The sequence below is a fragment of the Pelecanus crispus genome, chromosome W (assembly GCF_030463565.1).
Source record: "Pelecanus crispus isolate bPelCri1 chromosome W, bPelCri1.pri, whole genome shotgun sequence".
Taxonomy (NCBI): Eukaryota; Metazoa; Chordata; class Aves; order Pelecaniformes; family Pelecanidae; genus Pelecanus; species Pelecanus crispus.
Genome location: NC_134675.1, coordinates 5113775 through 5134232, shown reverse-complemented (window position 1 = coordinate 5134232; position 20458 = coordinate 5113775). Strand labels below are relative to the sequence as shown.

General features: G+C 40.8%; 1 protein-coding gene across 1 annotated transcript in view; it reads right to left on the bottom strand.

Moving 5' to 3' along the window:
• Nucleotides 1-537: 537 nt before the first annotated feature.
• Nucleotides 538-20458, bottom strand: part of LOC142596571 (excitatory amino acid transporter 1-like) — a 31360-nt gene continuing 11439 nt past the window's right edge. Inside the window, exons 3-7 of the mRNA XM_075725754.1 lie at nucleotides 8411-8706; nucleotides 5928-6161; nucleotides 3643-3837; nucleotides 2057-2191; nucleotides 538-742 (exon numbers count right to left, since the gene is read on the bottom strand). Coding sequence (XP_075581869.1) covers nucleotides 538-742; nucleotides 2057-2191; nucleotides 3643-3837; nucleotides 5928-6161; nucleotides 8411-8706 — 1065 coding nt within the window. The remainder of the gene's footprint in view (nucleotides 743-2056; nucleotides 2192-3642; nucleotides 3838-5927; nucleotides 6162-8410; nucleotides 8707-20458) is intronic.

Sequence of the window (20458 nt, the reverse complement as noted above, 5' to 3'; positions counted from 1 at the left end):
ATTTGAACAAGAATATAACACTAGAGAAAAAAACATCAGATAAAAAGCAAAAACCCAGTTAATTTACTTAGCTGGATGCAGTTATCAAGTTAGAAGTATTGACTGTGTGTTTATAGATGTTAGGAATTTTGCAACAGGTATTTTAAAAAATTAAACCATTTTCAGGCTCTGTTATCTGGTTTTACTTTCCAGTTCATTAAAAAAAAGAAAAAAAAGAATAAGATCACATTTACAGGACTGAGTAGCATATACACTGATTTTATTTTTTTTTATTTAGTTGACAGTCTGTCTTTATTTATCCTCAGTTAGCACATGTCTAGCAGGACTGGTGTTGTTGCCTGTTATTTTTTTTTTTAAATCAGAAGCCAACATATACCTTGATCACTGCTAATTTGGAATACATTTTCATTAATTCTTTCCAGTGCTAGCATAAAGGGAGAAAACAAGGAATAAGTGAACTTGGTGAATTTAAGATATAAATGGCTGGAAAAAGTGTGTTTTCCACACTTGTAATGTTGGACTCATGCCTTCTTTACCCTACATCTTGGTTTCACTATCTAATGGTTTCTCACTCTCATTTTCTTGTGAGATCAGTTGGTATGGTTTCTTCATTTCATTCTCCTCTATCACATAATTACACATCTCAGCATCCCTGTTCTTCAGCTCATGCCATGATAAATGTTCAACAATTCCTGCTCCGATGGAGTCTCCCAAGACATTGGTAGTGGTACGGAGACGATCCCTAAGGAGAAATAATAAGTTAGCCTTGACTTGATCACTTGTTTAAGGAAGCATGCAGACTAGCTGTTAAAATGGCCTTTAAATAGGTACTAGATGATTCATTAATTTTATGTATATTCATTTATCTGAACTGTTAATGTCATGATTCCTTTTACAGGAATTAACGAATATACTAGAATTTGGAGCCACAAAATATGTTAATACTCTTGGCAGCTTCATATCAAGAAACAGCTGTGTGATGAGGATGACAAAGGGAGCATATGGCAGATGCTTTTCGGAGGCGTTTCTATACTCTGGTGGTTTGGGTTTATATCCTCTGAACATGTAAGCCAATGAGAATCTACCTTGTTAGGGTCATTTCCCTCCTGACCCTAAACTACGGTCAGTAATTTAGGGTGGAATTCTGCTAAAATGATTCAAAGTAAACTACAACAATTCAGCCATCTTAGAGGGCTCTGCCCAGAAGGTGTAGGAGGCAGCTTGACGAGGAGTGACTGGCACTTACTCGATAAGCATCCACCTACATAAGATTGTGGGCATGTGGTTAGATAATCATAGAATCATAGAATTATACAATGGTTTGGGTTGGAAGGGACCTTTAGAGGTCATCTAGTCCAACCCCCCTGCAATGAGCAGGGACATCTTCAACTAGATCAGGTTGCTCAGAGCCCTGTCCAACCTGACCTTGAATGCTTCCAGGGATGGGGCATCTACAATGTCTCTGGGCAACCTGTTCCAATAATCATTTGAAGACATTACATTCTGATAATGACATGGGCAACTTCTTACAGGGATCACTTGAGAAGACTGAAGGGTAAAAGCCTCTGGAAACTATAACTAATAGGGGTTAGATGAAATAGAGTTTTTTCAATTCTGTGTCCATGGGGTAGACATATGAACCTTTCCTGGATTAGATAGTCAGCAGGGCTGCAATGAACTGGGTTGGGTCTGAAACAGCTCTGAGCCTGATTGATGGAAAGGTTTTCATTGACAGCCTACGAAAAATAGAAGACTAAAGCAATTCTTTGCTGATTGAATTACAGTGTGTGTGAAAGCTTTCTTAGTACCCTAAGGATCCAGGTTTCTAAGTAACCCTTTTGCATGCAAGAGGAACCATCATTAAGTAACACCTCTCACCATTTGCTCTAAGAAAATACATTAATTGCAAGAAATTGTGATTCTTTTTAACAGTTCCTTCCAACTGCCTTCCACAGCAAAATAAGTACACCACTGATCGCAGTATTGCCAAAACGTCTCTGGCTATTGCACTTCTAAATATGGTCTAAGCCCTTAGTGACTCCATAAAAATACTTACAAGAACCAGTCCACTGCAATGATAAGAGTGATATCATCTGTAGGCAAACCTACTGATGTAAGCACAATGACCATGGTGACCAGTCCAGCTTGAGGAATCCCTGCAGCCCCAATACTGGCAGCTGTAGCTGTGATGCTGTGCAAAGAGATGGCAAGAGCAATTAATTGACTTACATAATAAACTCTCCTTATCATCTGGCAAATATTAAAAACAGATATGAAACAAGAAAGCATTTGCTCAGTAGTAAAGAAAAAGATGAGCCCAGTCCCTAATCTGAACACTACACAGCTGCAGGGGAGTGTGGATCTTAATCCAAAATGTTTATACTAAATCTTTATCCAGAACCCTGGAAACATGATTTTGTTAGATGTAAAATCCCTTACTAGATGCTAAGGGACAGACAAAAACATTATAGCTACATGCCCCTACCCACTGAACAAACTCACTCCACAAACTCAAACATGTTAAAAGAAAAGCTGAGGAAGTAATTTTGTCCTGGCAGATCTAAAGCAAGAACTTTTATTCTCTGTCCATCTCACTATAACTTCATGTTAGGTGAAGTATGTGTCCTCCAGCAGTTGGCATTCAGCCATCAGAAAACAGAAAGCTGCCAGAAACTCTGAATCATACAGTCTAGTAACTTGATAGAAATATGCTTGTTCACACCTAGTTTAGGAAGAATTTTTGTCAGGTGATTTGGCAGGGAGCAGCTCTAGTACTAATGAATGTGGAACTATTGCCTCAGAGTGTGAAGACAGTTTTGCCTTCTGTTGCTGAATATTGAATTAAGCTGGTGTTTTTTATGGAGAGAAGCACTTCTGCTTGAAAATCTTCTACATTCCCAGTTCACCATATCTGAACTTTCAGTGTTTCTGAGTGATAAAATACCTCTTTCTGTCCTACAGTGTCCCCCTCTCCCCTTGCTGACATTTTTTTCTTCTGCACATGTACTCATCACCCTTTTCTCTTAAACTGTTTGAGTAACATAATAAATTAATGCAGATCAGTTATCATCAAGCGGTACTTAGTGGGTTGTTTGCTCTTCTATTTCAAACATGAAGGCGTGTGTCCTTGAAATCATACCTATCTTCTCCATCTCTATCAGCTAGTGTAATAAAAGGTATTCTCCTTACACAGCTTTCTCTACTTGTATCCTGAGACCATCATGACTAGGAAAATGCTGCCTCTCCTAGGATTAGCACTGTACCATGCCACTGTGATGCTCTTATGCTACTGCTTTGTACATGCATTAGAAACTATCTGGTACTGATTGTAAGTCTACAGCTCCAAAAAGCTGCATGAATTCTTAAGAAAGAAAATTTAAAAGTCATTAAAAACTGTTCTTGTTGACTCTACTAAGTCCAGTGATAGGTGTGTCATGCTACAGTTTTTTAAAGGTTTACCTAATGGAGAATATGTGCTGGGGGGCCTCTTGTGCAGAAGATGTAAATCATTACAGTTATTCAGCTACTGTAGCAGTTTTTGTTTTTAGCTCTAGATGCTTTTGTTTAATCCCACATATAATGACAAGAAGGAGTCATCACAAAGGTGCTTTTATTAGATGTAGGTAATAATGGCTTGTGTACCTGATTGTGATAATCTGTCCAAAGTTCAGATCAAAGTTGTTAACCTGTGCAATGAAAATTGCAGCCAAAGCCTCGTATAAAGCAGTTCCGTCCATATTAATTGTAGCACCAACTGGGAGTACAAATCTTGTAACTCGTTTGTCCACTCCATTTATTTCTTCTAGACACTTAAATGTAACAGGTAGGGTTGCAGAACTGAAACAAAAAGAAAGAAGGTAATACATGATATAAATTCTACAAAGAGGGAATTAAAAGAATGTCATGCTTTGTGATGACAAGATAGATTGTTCTAATTGTCTTAATTTTTATGTGATCTACCAGATTTTTTTTTTTTTAAATGCCAAGGCTGGATTGTCCTGGTTTCGGCTGGGATAGAGTTAATTTTCTTCCTAGTAGCAGGCATAGTACTGTGTTTTGGATTTAGTAGGAGAAGAATGCTGATAACACACTGATGGTTTAGTTGTTGCTAAGTACTGCTTATGCTAGTCAAGGACTTTTCAGCTTCCCATGCTCTGCCAGGTGCACAAGAAACTGGGAGGGGGCACAGCCAGAATAGTTGATCCAAACTGACCAAAGGGCTATTCCATACCATATGACGTCATGCTCAGTATAGAAACTGGGGGGGGTTGGCCGGGGAGCAGCGATCGCTGCTTGGGAACTGTCTGGGTATCGGTCGGCGGGTGGTGAGCAATTGCATTTGTATATTATTATTGTTATTATCATGATTATATTGTTATTATTATCATTACTCTTTTACTTTATTTCAATTATTAAACTGTTCTTATCTCAAGCCAGGAGTGTTTCTCACTCTTACTCCTCCAATTCTCTCCCCCATCCCATCGGGGCAGGGGGAGTGAGCGAGTGGCTGCGTGGTGCTTAGTTGCTGCCTGGGGCTAAACCACGACATGGATTTAAACACTTCTAGTGATGGTGGTTCTCCTGATGCTCTTGGAAGGTTTTTCCAATGGTTAATTACTGTCACTCTCTATGTAGTCCCTAGTCTGAATGTGTCTAAGTTCAGTATTTTGTCACCAGATTTTGTTATACTTTAGCATGCTAGCCAGAAGAATCTATTTAAAAATTACCTCTTCCCATTTTTGAAGTCATTGTGTTATGACTGAATCACCCTTAAGCATTGTTTTCCTGAATTTATACAAATTGAGCTACTCAACCCTTCAGTAAACAGCATGTTTTCTCATCTTTATTTTCTGGCTCCCCTGGAAAGGGCATTCTGATGGATGATTACATTATTTTACCACTTGTGGGTTAACCCCAGAAGGCAGCTAAGCAGCACACAGCCACTGCCTTCCCCCCCCCCCCCCCGCCCCCAAGTTTATTTTCTCTTAAACTATGTTGACTGGCATTAGTTATATTATCTTCCTTTTAAAATCATTATTAATCAATTTCCCTTTTAGGCATCCCACAAATTTGCAAGGATTGACATTAAAATTTCAAACGTGAAATTAGTAATTGTCCCTTTCTATCCATTAATATACTGGCATAATTTTTTAAAGTCCTAAAGAGCTTTTTCAGTGATACAAAACTTCAGATTCTACATTAATGGTCCCAATAGCATCTTATCCAGATCTTCAGAATAATCCCAAACACCAGGGTCTTGAATTTAGTTATATGGAATGGCTGACTGAAAACATCTGTCTTTATGAGATGCTTTTCAAATCTATTAAAATGGAAGGTGTTTTATGAAAGGTCATATGGTGTAGAAATATATATTTGATTACAAAAATGTTTCTTTTCATCATAGATGCAAACAGGTTTTTTATTCATATGAAGTCCCTATGATTTCATCAACAAAGAGCAAAAATGGCATTTCTATTGCATTTCTGATATCCATTATTGGCTATCAGGATTTTGAGCACAGAATGTCACCTGCCAAGATGGGCTCTCAAGCTCTCTCAGAATCCCCTCTGAACCTTCCTGTTTGCTGCTCCATTTTGCCATGCACAAATGTAAAACTTCCCTTGTCAGCAGCATTTATCAGCAAGCCATTACAAACTACTTACAAATCTCAAACGCCAAGGCTAATCAAAGTCACAAGGGTTCCAGCCATAGTCTGCATCACCAAACAGACCTATTTCATCTCTGGTCAAGGGTTCTCATAGAAAATAGACAAGTCAACATAATGATAATAATCATCTCTGTCGGAGAGCAGTGGAACTGAAATAAAGTGCCCAAGTGAATATTTGAATATGAATACATTAGGCAAAATTGTTTCTCAAACCAATAATATTATAAAAACAATATGGCCTTAAAATATTCTATTATACCTGGAAGATGTTCCCAAAGCTGTGACTAATGCCTGGATTAGGCCTCCAATAAATACCCAAGGGTTCTTATGAGTGATCAGGAAGTAGAGAAGAGGTAAGACAACGACAGCATGAATTAGCAAACCGATGATAACTGTTACAGTATACATGGCAAGCTGACCACCAATCACGCCCATATCTTCCATCTCAACAATTTTTCCAGCAATCAAGAAGAGGATTCCAAGTGGAGCATACCTGCAAATAAGAAATCAAATTAGCATTGCACTGAACAAAGTAGAAATCTGCTCCTCTATCCATACCTTTTGTGTTTATATGCATGCATGAATGTAGGCTTTTGCTGGTAGAATGACTGTAATTATTCAGAAGCAGCCCAAGAGTTTAACTCTTTAACTCTTAACAGTTTAACCTGGATGAAACCACAGCAGTGAATGTTTCTGATAGGCTCTGTTGGATTCAGGATCTGGTAAGGATTTCAAGAAGACATATAGCATGTCTTTCAGACATGTAGGGAGATGAACTCCCTTTGGAATTCAAGTGTCATTTAAAAGCTAGTTTAGCCAATTCTGTTATAATTCTTTCTGTATGAATGAAGGCTCAACCAACATATTTGGAGACTATGCCAAGTGCCCAGTTCTATTATCTCTCCAGTGTTGTTTCCCATGTTGTTGGGGAAGGAACTCACACAGAAGGCTAACTTCTGATGATTTCAAGCTGCTTCTGGCCATGCCCCATTTTATCCAGTGGGGCACTGGTTAAATACTTTAGCATGAAGCCATCTGTATGACAGAGGTTAGCTGCATTGTGGGGCAGCAACAAATGTGGTATAATCTGCTTTTTCCTACTGGTAAGCACAGCTACAGATGAGCATAAATCTCTAACATAATCTTGCTGCAGCTGGACTTTTGATACAGCATTATATCCATAAATGTCCCCTTGTCTTTTTATACTAAGTTACCACAGAACAAAATTTATCTAGCATATCTGTCCTGGTTTCAGCTGGGATAGAGTTCATTTTCTTCCTAGTAGCAGGCATAGTGCTGTGTTTTGGATTTAGCATGAGAATAATGCTGATAACACAGATGTTTTAGTTGATGCTAAGTAGTGCTTACACTAAGTCAAGGCCTTTTCAGCTTCCCATGCTCTACTGACTGGAGATACACAAGAAACTGGGAGGGGGCACAGCCAGAATAGTTGATCCAAACTGGCCAAAGGGCTATTCCATACCATATGACTTCATGCTCAGTATATAAACTGGGGGAAAGCTGGCTGGGGGGGGCTGCTGCTTGGGGACAGGCTGAGCATCAGTCGGTTGGTGGTGAGCAATTGTTTTCCATTTGCACCACTTGTCTGTCTTGGGTTTTATCTCTCTCTCTTTTTGTTATTTTCCTTTTCATTACAATTTATTAATATTAATATTAACATTATTTTATTTCAATTATTAAACTGTTCTTATATGAACCCACAAATGTTCTCAGTTTTACTCTTCCAATTCTCTCCCCCATCCCACCAGGGGGGGAGTGAGCAAGTGGCTGCGTGGTGCTTAGTTGCTGGCTGGGGTTAAACCATGACAATATCTCAATTGCACTTTCAGCCATCAAATCCATGTAGAAAATGTCTCAGAAGTAATAATTCTCATCCACTGCTTTATCATCTTAAGTGAGCTCGTAAATAAGGAGAAAAGATTTTTGCTTTGTATAGATTTTTCCTGGCAGAATAGAATTTTACTTACTGGAAAAAATATACTTATTTTTAGTTTTGTATCTAGTACTACAACATATCTGTGTGTGCTCTTGGGTAGTTTTTTATGCTTTTGGAGTTTGTTTGTTTGTTTGTTTGTTTTCTGTAGTAAAGAAGACAACAAGACATAATTTATTTTCATAATTAACCTTCTACCTGACAAATAATGTATCTTCATTGTTGAAAAGACTTCATACCTAATGTTTGAAGGAAAAGGTATTGGTTTTATTTACCCATTGAACACAATAAAGTGACAAAATTTTGTGTGTCTGTAAGCAGTGTAACTACAATACAAGGACATACATATACACTACACAACTGCAGGAATCAGTTGTGTTGGAAACTAATGATAACAAGGTCTTGCTGTGTAGAAATAAGATTATGGGAGAGGTTTGTCGTTTTCCTTTAGTGAAGTCAGAGTAGGTTATAAGGAAACATTGATAGCATACTGTTGTGATTGCTGTCTTTATGAAGACATAGAATTGGCTCTGTATAAGCTTGGCAAATTCTGCCATATACCCTGATTTTTTCATGTCAAAAGCTAAACACACTGGAAGAATAGGTATGTTTGGGCAAATTATTGATATACAGAATTACAGTTCTTGGGTTCATTTACGAAAAAAGCTACAAGGTAGTTAAGATCTTATTGTGTGACTTCCTGCCAAACAGACTCTTGCCATCCAGTGCATGACTGTGATGAAAAATATTAATAGTAACTTAATATGGAATTTATCAGAGGCACTTACCACATTATTAGAGCTACCAATCTCATGATAGCCTCATTTAGGCTATAAAAAAAGTCTTTTAATGCCTGACCTTGCTCCTTCATGCTTCCAATTACCAGGCCAAAGCTTATTGAGAAAACCACCAAGCCAAGGGCATTCACTCCATTTACAGAACCTGGAACAGGAACTATTTCCTCTTTCATTTGGGTGAGGGTTTCTATTGCTTCTGACACATTACTTAATATGGAAGCCACTGTGGATGTGTCATTGGACGAAATATCAACTTTAAACATTCTCTTTTCATAGTTAGTTTTGAACTGGTAAGACAAAAAGAAAAGAAAGATAGGAATTCTGTGAATTATAGCAAAGGTAAAAATCACACATTAAATTATGAATTACTATTGCAGGACACTTGAATTCTTTGTGTAATATTTGTTGGTAGAATGTACTGTTATGAAAACCTAGCTTTCCTGAAAGCAACAAAAATCCATATTAACTTCAGAGCTAAAGCTTCACCTTTAGCTTCCAGAAATTGCTTTCTCATAAATATGTCAAAATCAAAGACACACATTTGTCATGCTCATGAGCTTTGTGACAAAACTATTGATTCTTAGTTTGCATTTTATAAATTGTTATTTCTCCCAACAACATTTTCCCAACTGTTAAATAAATTGGCCTTTTTTTGCTAGTTGAAATATTTTCATGTGCTCTGGAGTATCCTTACTTTTTCATCTTTTTGAATTAGAAAAAGTTAAAGTAACTGAATAGTTAAGTTCTACCTTAAATGGTTCCATTATGGAATGAGCAAATCAATTTAAAAATCTCAATATGCTCCTAAATGTCTACATTGAAAACCAGTCTTTCACCACCTAATACTTTTTCAAAGAGAAATGTGTATCCTGAATATTTCTCTCTGGGCTCAAAAAGCCCTGCAGCCCTGTTTTGATTAAATTCTTTTGAGCAAAGAATACTAAATATCACTAGTAAAATGTTTCTAATATATCTCAGGATGCTAAATACCATATTAAAGCAATGGGATGCTGGTGTCAAGGTTATTCAGCAACTTTGGATTTTTATTCTTTTGGGCCTGCCAACAAAAAAACCCCAAATATTAAGTCCAGGAGCTGTATTATTCGTAGTATTTGGAGACTGTGGCGCACACTGAAAGTATTTGAGTGAAATGGAGTACTTATGACTAAGATGGGAAACCTGAATATCAGCATCTAGCAACACTGACCTAATTTTCTGTTATTTTCCACACCTGAATAGTTTTGATGCACTCCTTCCACATATTTGCTGTATCCCCTGAAGGCTTTAATCCTTTCAGAACTTCAAGTAAAACTTGCTTAGAGGAGATTTATGGAAATTTTCTGAATAAGATGTAGCAGAACAAATCTCCATGGAGGTTAGATATTCTTGAGTTTTAAATGAAATTTGCTAAAAAGTTTTGACAAACAGTTGGCTGACATGGAAAAGCACAGTTTCACTTCCTCACCCCCTCCTATCCAACCTGTGATAATTTCTCCTCTGTGTCAGTTCTAGTTTGATCTCTCCATGAGCCAATCCTACTCTTTAACTTGGCAGAAAACTTATCAAGCAAAAAAGTGGCCATTTTTTTGATAAAGGCTACGGAGGTGAATCAGCTCACTGAGGAATCAGATGAATGCCAGAGAGGGCAAAACACTGAGACTGGGACTATACAGCCAGGGAAGGAGGGATGGGATTGCCTCTTTAAGTGACAGAGAGGTATTAGAGTGGAAATTATCTAGAAATTATCACTGAAGGGATTTTAATTCAGTCATGACAGGAGTGTTAAAATACTGACTGCCACTGTACATCAAACACTTTTCTTTAAAGAAATGTGTGTGGGTATGATAATTGTGTTATATGTATATTTTTATTACTGTTTTAAAGTAGAAAAAAAAAGTTAGGTAAAAAATCCTTAATGCAAATATCTGAAAGGTGTAATTATGCTGGACTTGTGGGCATGCAGCTTAGACAAACATAAAAAAGCAAGCTGCTTAATGAGGACTGGAATGAAAGCCTAATTTCCTACCACATTTCCTATTCATTTCCTACTTTCCCTAGACACATCATAACTGTCTTTGTCCTCATTCTCCTCCATTACCCTCAGGTCCTTCTCTCATTCCTACCTATTTGACTAGGTCAAAAGCAACACATGATATGGCTATTAGACAGTGTTAGATGTGTGCTGCCTGGCTGAATGGCTGCTGCTTGTTGGAACAGGTTAAGAGCTAAGTCATAAACCACTTTTCTTTCAGTGGCAGCACAATTTTGATTTCTCTGAGACTTGCCCCCCCTTCCCTCCTCCATCAAATTAGGTTGGAATTGGTCATTGGGCTCAAAAATTACAAGGGACTGAGAAAAAGTTGGGCAGCTACAGGGGAGAAAGCACAATCACATGAAGTTTCTTACCTTTAAAAACCCAGTTAGAAATCATTTTAGGTTATAATAAGCATATTCCTTCTTTTTTGTGCTGATTCTGGAATTCTGTCCCAGCCTTTAATCCTTTATTAGTTAAGTCTCTTTAGGGATATAATAGGGATTTTAGGACCTCACTTAGCAAAGCCTGTTTTTGTTTCAGCTACTAGACTGGTACACAGAGATGTAGATCTTATCTGCTGACTATCCTGTTGGTCAGACTTAAGTATTCAGAAATGTTAGCTTTAGCCTAGGGAGAATAGTCCTTCTAGAACCCTTTCCAGAGCAGTAGAGAAACAGTTTATTTAGAGTGAGATTCTGTCCTGGTTTCGGCTGGGATAGAGTTAATTTTCTTCCTAGTAGCAGGCATAGTGCTGTGTTTTGGATTTAGGATGAGAAGAATGCTGATAACACACTGATGGTTTAGTTGTTGCTAAGTACTGCTTATGCTACTCAAGGACTTTTCAGCTTCCCATGCTCTGCCAGGTACACAAGAAACTGGGAGGGGGCACAGCCAGAATAGTTGATCCAAACTGGCCAAAGGGCTATTCCCTACCATATGACGTCATGCTCAGTATATAAACTGGGGGGGTTGGCCGGGGAGCAGCGATCGCTGCTCAGGAACTGTCTGGGTATCGGTCGGCGGGTGGTGAGCAATTGCATTGTGCATCACTTGCTTTGTATATTGTTAGTATTATTATCATTATTATATTGTTATTATTATAATTACTATTTTACCTTATTTCAATTACTAAACTGTTGTTATCTCAACCCAGGAGTGTTTCTCACTCTTACTCCTCCAATCCTCTCCCCCATCCCATCGGGGCAGGGGGAGTGAGTGAGCAGCTGCGTGGTGCTTAGTTGCTGGCTGGGACTAAACCACGACAGATGCAAAATGGCAATCTGAGCAACAGGAATCAGAGCAACTTTATTTGCTCTGAGACAGTCATTTGAGCTAGTCTTTCTTTCATTATTGCCAAATGAGGTTAAATATAACTTTGTGGATGTGTCTGTCTTATGCTCAAAGTTGTCTATCAGAAGTCATGAGAAGGTTCCTGGTGAAGCAAAAGAAATTAGGGAAAACCAAATACAGGGAATGCAAAGGAGATATCTACCAAGGAAAAAAAATGTAGGTTGAGGTTTATTCTTGTTAGTGCTTTTTCAGATGACACAAGGCAAAATAGAAGATTGCTTGACTACCACAAAACAAATGTTTTGTGTGTGGAATGGTGAAAAAGCCAACTGTTTATAGGAAGTGACAGGATGAAAGAGCACCTTCAAGAGGATAGGAAATGTCAAAGGTTTTGAAATAGATAAGGTAATAGCAGAGTTGACTATTACTACTTTGCAGAGAAACTGGTGATAATTTTGTGAGCTTTTATGAGATCCCTACATTCAGGCAGATCTCTACTGTATCTTGGTGGGAATCAGAGTTACCAGCAGTTCATTTAGCTCAAACTGACATTTTAATATCACACTGTGATTCTGCAGATCCTTGTTCTTTTGCAACATTCACTAATGGAAGAAATTAGACAAAGAAAAACTGCTCATATAACATTGTATGCTTAAGGGTCTCAGAAGAGCTGGTTATGTTTTACTAGAAGTCCACACACCTACGCTGATAATGTGTGATGGGCTAGCTTCTCTAGGCTAAACAGACCCAGCGCTCTCAGCCTTTCCCCATAAGAGAGACGCTCCAGTCCCTAATCATCTTCATAGCCCTCCACTGGACTCTCTCCAGTAGTTCCTTGTCTTTCTTGAACTGGAGAGCCCAGAACTGGACACAGTACTCCAGATGTGGCCTCACCAGGGCAGAGTAGAGGGGGAGGATAACCTCCCTCGACCTGCTGGCCACACTCTTCCTAATGCACCCCAGGATACCATTGGCCTTCTTGGCCACAAGGGCACATTGCTGGCATGGTTAACTTGTTGTCCACCAGGACTCCCAGGTCCTTCTCCACAGAGCTGCTTTCCAGCAGGTCAACTCCTAACCTGGGGTTATTCCTCCCTAGGTGCAGGACCCTACACTTGCCTTTGTTAAACTTCATTAGGTTCCTCTCCGCCTGTGGAGTAATTGCTGGAGGTGACTTAGACTTACAATTTCAAGAAAAACACAGCATTGAAGAAGCTGTCCAGATGAAATGCAGCTGGATGCCAGGAATCTATCCCACAGGGAGTTCCCTAAGCCTGCAACCTTGGATGTCGGCAACATCAGGGGAGCCTGGTGCACTGGCTCTAAGGGGAGTTGCCCAGAGGGAGGAGTGGTGTGGAGACACCACGGCCAAGCCCTGTGATAAGGGACTCAGAAGAGCACCATGGCACCGATAAGCTGCATAATTGATACCCTGAGCCAACAAACTGTCATGATTTTGACAAAATGCTGTCCTTTTGGTAAACTTTGCTCATTATAATATCATTATAATACCAAAACACACCTCCATCCCAAAACCTACCCGCCTCTAAGGTGAGACCACTCCTCACTGAGCCTGCGCTCTGAATTTTTCTGAGCCTGTACCTTTAAAACGAAGTGAGAAAGTTTTACACCAATCGTAACAAAAGTATGTATGACTAGAGTCCCTCAAGCTCCACCTGAAAAGTAAAAGTACTATAAATTGGCCTAAGAGAGAGGACATGTTGGGGAAGATACCATCGCGTGCTACTCTGACCTCTGGGATCAGTCAACGGGCTGAGCCTCTCTTCCCCCCCATCGGGACGCCTTTGGGTAAGAATCTAACACTTGGTTATACCAAGTGCACACCTCCCCCCCCATCGCGGGAAACTTAGAAACCTCTATAGAGTCGCTTTTATGTCTTTTGATGCATCTGTATTATCCAAAGCTTTGGTATTTGCATGTGCCTTGCAGTCAGTGAATTTATCACCGGTAATCCAAAGAACCTGTGTGTCTGTTGCTTTAATAAATTGCTTTGATTTATTGGTCTAGCGTGATAGTGGTCATTGAACGTGACCAGACGCTTTAAGTGTGGCCGTGATAGTTCATGCAGCACGACTAGACGAAAGGTGCCTACGTTATTTGTGAATCCGTAATCGTGATATTTCAGTGCACTGAATGCGACCGGACTTATAACGATAAATTGGGTACCTTCCAAAGCCTCTCTTGACGCAACACCGCCCAACTCTCTAGCCTGTCCAGGTCTCGCTGAATGGCAGCACAGCCTTCTGGTGTATCAGCCACTCCTCCCAATTCTGTATCATCAGCAAACTTGCTGAGGGTACGCTCTGTCCCTTCATCCACGTCATTGATGAATAAGTTGAACAAGACTGGACCCAGTACTGACCCCTGGGGAACACCGCTAGCTACAGGCCTCCAACTAGACTCTGTGCCACTGATCACAACCCTCTGAGCTCTGCCATTCAGCCAGTTCTCAATCCATCTCACTGTCCACTCATCTAACCCACACTTCCTGAGCTTACCTATGAGGATGTTATGGGAGACAGTGTCAAAAGCCTTGCTGAATTCAAGGTAGACAACATCCACTGCTCTCCCCTCATCTACCCAGCCAGACATGCCATCAGAGAAGACTATCAGATTGGTCAAGCATGATTTCCCCTTGGTGAATCCATGTTGATGACTACTGATAACCTTCTTTTCCTCCACATGCTTAGAGATGACATCCAGAATGAGCTGTTCCATCACCTTTCCAGGGATGGAGGATGAGGCTGACTGGCCTGTAGTTTCCTGGGTCCTCTTTCTTGCCCTTTTTGAAGATTGGAGTGACACTGGCCTTCCTCCAGTCCTCAGGCACCTCTCCTGTTCTCCATGACCTTTCAAAGATGATGGAGAGTGGCTTAGCAATAACATCTGCCAGCTCCCTCAGCACTCATGGGTGCATCCCATTGGGGCCTATGGATTTGTGGGTGTCCAGTTTGCCTAAATGATCTCTAACCCGATCCTCATCGACCAAGGGAAAGTCTTCCTTTCTCCAGACTTTCTCTCCTACCTCCAGGGTCTGGGATTCCTGAGGGCTGGCCTTAGCAGTAAAGACTGAAACAAAGATGGCATTCAGTAACTCCACCTTTTCTGTATCCTCCATCACTGGGGCACCCACCTCATTCAGCAGTGGGCCCACATTTTCCCTAGTCTTCCTTTTGCTACTGATGTACTTGAAGAAGCCCTTCTTGTTGTCCTTGACATCCCTTGCCAGATTTGATTCCAAGTGGACCTTAGCCTTCCTCACTGCATCCCTGCATACTCTGACAATGTTCCCATATTCCTCCCAAGTGGCCTGTCCCTTTTTCCACATTCCATAAACTTCCTTCTTCCACTTGAATTTTGCCAGAAGCTCCTTGCTCATCCATGCAGGTCTTTTGTCCCCTTTGCTTGATTTCTTACTCATAGGGATGCATCAATCTTGAACTTGGAGGAAGTGATGCTTGAATATTAACCAGCTCTCTTGGACCCCCCTACCTTCTAGAGCCCTAACCCATGGGATTCCTCCAAGTAGGTCCTTGAAGAGGCCAAAGTTAGCTCTCTTGAAGTCCAGGGTTGTAATCCTACTTATTGCCCTGCTTCCTCCACGCAGGATCCTAAACTCCACCATCTCATGGTCACTGCAGCCAAGGCTACCCGCAGCCTTCACATCCCCAACCAGTCCTTCTTTGTTTGTTAGTACAAGGTACAGCAGCACACCTCTCCCGCACTACTTGTGCCAAAAAGTTATCATCAATGCTCTGCAGGAACCTCCTAGACTGTGTGTGCCTAGTTGTGTTGTCTTTCCAGCAGATATCATGATGGTTGAAGTCCCCCATGAGAACCAGGGCCTGTGACCATGAGGCTACTTTCAGCTGTCTGTAGAAGGCCTCATCGACTTCTTCTTCCTGATCAAGTGGCCTGTAGTAACCACCCACAACAGTGTCACCCATATTAGCCTGCCCCTTAATTCTTACCCATAAGCTCTCGACTCATTCTTCATCCACCCCTAGGCAGAGCTCGATACATTCCAGTTGCTCTCTCACATAAAGAGCAACTCCACCACCTCACCTTGCTGGCCTGTCTTTCCTAAATAATATAATGAATTAGTTGTTTACACTTTTATTATTCTTTTGTTTTCATTAGTAGTACAAGATGCCCACAGCCATTTGACTTGAATATATTGCATGACATTTTAAGAAGCAGCATTATACCACGGCAGTAGCACATTCTAGTGATTAACTTGCAGACAAGGTAATTGAATGGGTAACTGCTCTGAAAACTCATCATTTGCTGTCAGTACTCTGAGCTAGTATGATTAGCAATGTATGTGCTAAGTCACTATGGTGATATCATTTTTAGTGAATGATGATTTAAAAGCAACATGTTTGTTTAAATGCAAGCCTAAAAAATGAAAATAAATGAAAATAAGGCAGTGATATCCCATCTTCCTGTTTCATTTTTTCTTTCCTTTCCATATGGACATGTGTGAAAGCATTCGAAATTGTCTGCAGAAGAGCTGATGACACAGGTTAAAATATATCTTAACTAGCCAAAACTATCACAAGGAATAGACAGCATATATTAGTTAATATTCATGTCTGGATGTGTGATTAACACTTCCAATCCCCTTGATAAGAATGAGTTCAGGAAAGAATATTAATTAAAAATAGCTCAGAAGAAATGCAGGTATCAGATGTACCTTTCTAGTTCTTTAAGCTTCAGCTGGCATCAAATTCCACCTATTCACAACAGAATGATCCTCCCCAAATTGTTAGACTGATTCTGCTTCTCTTGATGTCCCAAGTTCACTTGTGTTTCTTTTGGTTTTTGATATATCCCCAGAGCACAGCAGAAAGAACAAGCAGTTAAAAAGCAGTATCTGCCTAACAAGCAGGCTGCTTACAACTGCTTAGCCCCATGATAGATAGCATCTTTGACTTTAGCAAAGAAAGAGAAATGAAGAGATAATGGTTAGAGTTGAAAGATAAATCCAAAGATTTATTTAGATATCCCCAAATTGCGGGTGAATATAGGAGTATAGAGAAGATTTTGAAGAAAGTAATCTAGTTTTAGGTGTGTGGAATATTTATCAGCAGTCAGTCTTTTCAGATTTTCCTGTTACTGATAAAAATCACAAAAAATCCCAAATGATCAGTGCATAGTGAAGGTAGTAACGTATATCATATGGAAATAACCAGCACCAGAAAGTATGCTGTTTGGATTAACAATCTGCTGTTTCCAGTGATCCCTATCTGCCACTGATTTAATTGGAGGAGGTCCTGATAGAGACAGGGTTGGTACAGGACTTTAGTCTTTCACAGGGAGAGAGAGAGTAACTAGTGGAGAACAGAGTGAAGCTGAAGCCCAAAATTTTCCAACTTTCCTGGGGCATGGGGCTGAATGCCACCAGCTAGGCCTGAAATGTTTTTTCTGATTTTCAGTTGAAAGGTTTGAATGTAAGGATTTCCTTAGCTTTCCTGTGGTAGCGAGGGAGCTACAGAGGCGGCTTCTGTGAGAAGATGCCCGAAGCTTCCCCCATGTCCGACAGAGCCAGTTCCAGCCGGCTCCAAGACGGACCTGCTGCTGACCAAAGCTGAGCCAATCAGTGACGGTGGTAGTGCCTCTGTGATAACATATTTAAGAAGGGGGGAAAAAACTGCTGCGCAAGAGCAGCCAGGAGAGACAAGTGAGAATATGTGAAACAACTCTGCAGACACCAAGGCCAGTGAAGAAAGAGGGGGAGGAGGTGCTCCAGGTGCTGGAGCAGAGATTCCCCTGCAGCCCATGGTGAAGACCATGGTGAGGCAGGTTGTCCCCCTGCAGCCCATGGAGGACCCCATGCCAGAGCACATGGATGTGCCTCGAAGGAAACTATGACCCCATGGAGAGCCTGTGCTGGAGCAGGTTTTCTGGCAGGACCTGTGGCCCCGCAGGGGACCCATGCTGGAGCAGTCTGTTCCTGAAGGACTGCACCCTGTGGAAAAGAACCCACGCTGGAGCAGTTCGTGAAGGATTGTCTCCCATGGGTGGGACCCCACACTGGAGCAGGGGAAGAGCATGAGGAGGAAGGAGCGGCAGAAACAATAATAGAGGGGGGAGTAATAGAGCAGCTTGGTGGGCACCTGGCAGCTAGCCAAGGTCAACCCACCACACTTTCTCTCCTACAGGGGCTCCTCCTGGCTTCTGGGATCTACAATGGTGGGGTGGGAGGCTGTTTTGGAGGGGAAGGGGCATTTTGTTCCACCATTCTTCCTGTTTCTGGGGAAGAAAATGTGCAAAGAAGGAGAAGAAGCAGCAAGAGGAGGCAGCTTTGTTTGCCTCACAGACTTGCTGGGAAAGAAGAACAGGAAAGGGAATCCAAAGGACCAGAAGACTAAATGAGAAGCAGCAGAAAATTTAGGAAGATCCTTGCTAAATGAGTCCTAAGGTCCCAGTCTTCCTTCCTGACTCTTCTTCTCCCAGCAGCAATCTTATAAAAGCTTTCCCAACACCATCTAGAAGCCCTCCCCACCTTGATTACCCCTCTCCACACAGCACTTCCATTTCATTTTGCAGGAGAGAAATTCCACGTCCAGAAAACTAATTTTACTTCACTAAAATGAATTACGCGAAGGAAAGTACAATTTTCCACATCTTAGTGTTACAAAATTTGAGCAATAGCTGATCTTTTGAGGCTAAAAAACTTTGAAATGATAGTTGGTCCTGTGTGTTAGTGGAGCTGCTTTGGGAGGTGTTTGTTACTGATGGAGAAATAACAGGTTGAAAATTTGCTGTGAGTCCTAACACAGTCACTAGAGGACCTGTTTGCTGGCCATGGTGAGAAAGAAAGAAAAACCTTCCAGTGGATTCCAGTGCAGATCTCTGTCAGGAAAGAAACCTGCCTAAGGATTCTATAAGACAGAATGTGAGCACTTAATATGTCAAAATATGTGATTTGAATGTGGAGTGTATATGCCAGTGATAGTTTCCAGGTGTGCAAAGCTGTGGATCAGTATTACGCCTTTGAGTGTGGACTACTATGAGTAGTAGTGTGTTTTGTGTTTGGGCCAGCAAACATGGTGTTACAGAACCAGATTAGTGTCAGATGGATCATCCTTCTTCATAAATCTTCTGAGAAACATGAAAAACCTGATATAAACTTTTGAAAAGAAAGCTATGGAGTCAGATGTACAAAGTCATCTGGATACTTATGAATCTTACACATACTTGTTTCTCCTGTAAAATGTTTTTATTGTAACAAATCTGGTTCAACAAAATAACTTATGCCAAAAATCTAGGTTTTGGTACCTGATTCAAAAGGTAATAGTATCAGTATGACAGATTTAAAATCCTGGTGTTTCAGTAAGCATATCTGCTGATGAAAGTCAGAAAAAACTCTCATTAAACATTTCCTGGTTTTTGGACCATTTTTAGGAGATCCCTTGTCGTGGTTTAGCCCCAGCCAGCAACTAAGCACCACGCAGCCGCTCGCTCACTCCCCCTGCCCCGATGGGATGGGGGAGAGAATCAGAGGAGTAAGAGTGAAAAAAACCACTCCTGGGTTGAGATAAGAACAGTTTAATAATTGAAATAAGGTAAAATGATAATAATAATGATATAAAAATGATAATAATAATAACAATATACAAAGCAAGTGATGCACAATGCAATTGCTCACCACCCACTGACCGATACCCAGACAGTTCCCGAGCAGCGATCGCTGCTCCCTGGCCACCCCCCCCAGTTTATATACTGAGCATGATGTCATATGGTATGGAATAGCCCTTTGGTCAGTTTGGATCAACTATTCTGGCTGTGCCCCCTCCCAGTTTCTTGTGCCCCTGGCAGAGCATGGGAAGCTGAAAAGTCCTTGACTAGCATAAGCAGTACTTAGCAACAACTAAACCATCAGTGTGTTATTCTCCTACTAAATCCAAAACACAGCACTATGCCTGCTACTAGGAAGAAAATTAACTCTATCCCAGCCGAAACCAGGACAGTATTGGTAGGAGAGGATGCGTGCTGGGCCCATAACCCAGAGGTCGATGGATCGTAACCATCCTCTGCTACCAGGCGCCCAACGTGGGGCACGAAGGGTTTGAGATAATAACAGATTAACCAAAGTGTATTAAGGAATCTGTTAACAGTTGCCAGTCATGATATTAGTTCATCTGATCTGTACCATGTTCTTTTCTTGGCTGTGCATGTTAAAGCTTGGTGTTGGTCTGTGCATTGTGCTATGCTCTGCAGTGATTAAGGATGTTTTGCTTGGGAGGTTCCTTATCAAAATCCTGAACTTGAGCATTGTTTTATATTTGGGTTTTATACACAAGTCATTACTGTACTTCGGGTACCACCTCATGGAGAGAGTTAGCAATTATACCTTTTCCTCGGAGACATTTGTTGTGCAGGAAATACAGAATGGCACCTTCACTACCTTCTTCTATAATGCTTCCTCCCTCATTACAGAAAGTTTTCGGTATTTTGAACATCCCTGGGCAGTTAAGATACTTCTATTGATACTTCTTGGGTATATTGTTTCAGTTTTGACAAAAGTTAGTAAGCAATTTAAGAATATCATCCAGAGATCTGCCCCAAGGCTGGAGAGTTGTGAGTGGCAGGGTGTGTGGGATAGTATGGGCAAGTACCTAGGACAGTGGGCACCTCCCGTCTTTTGGAACTTCACCCCTGAAGAAGTGCAGAATCCTGAAGAACTA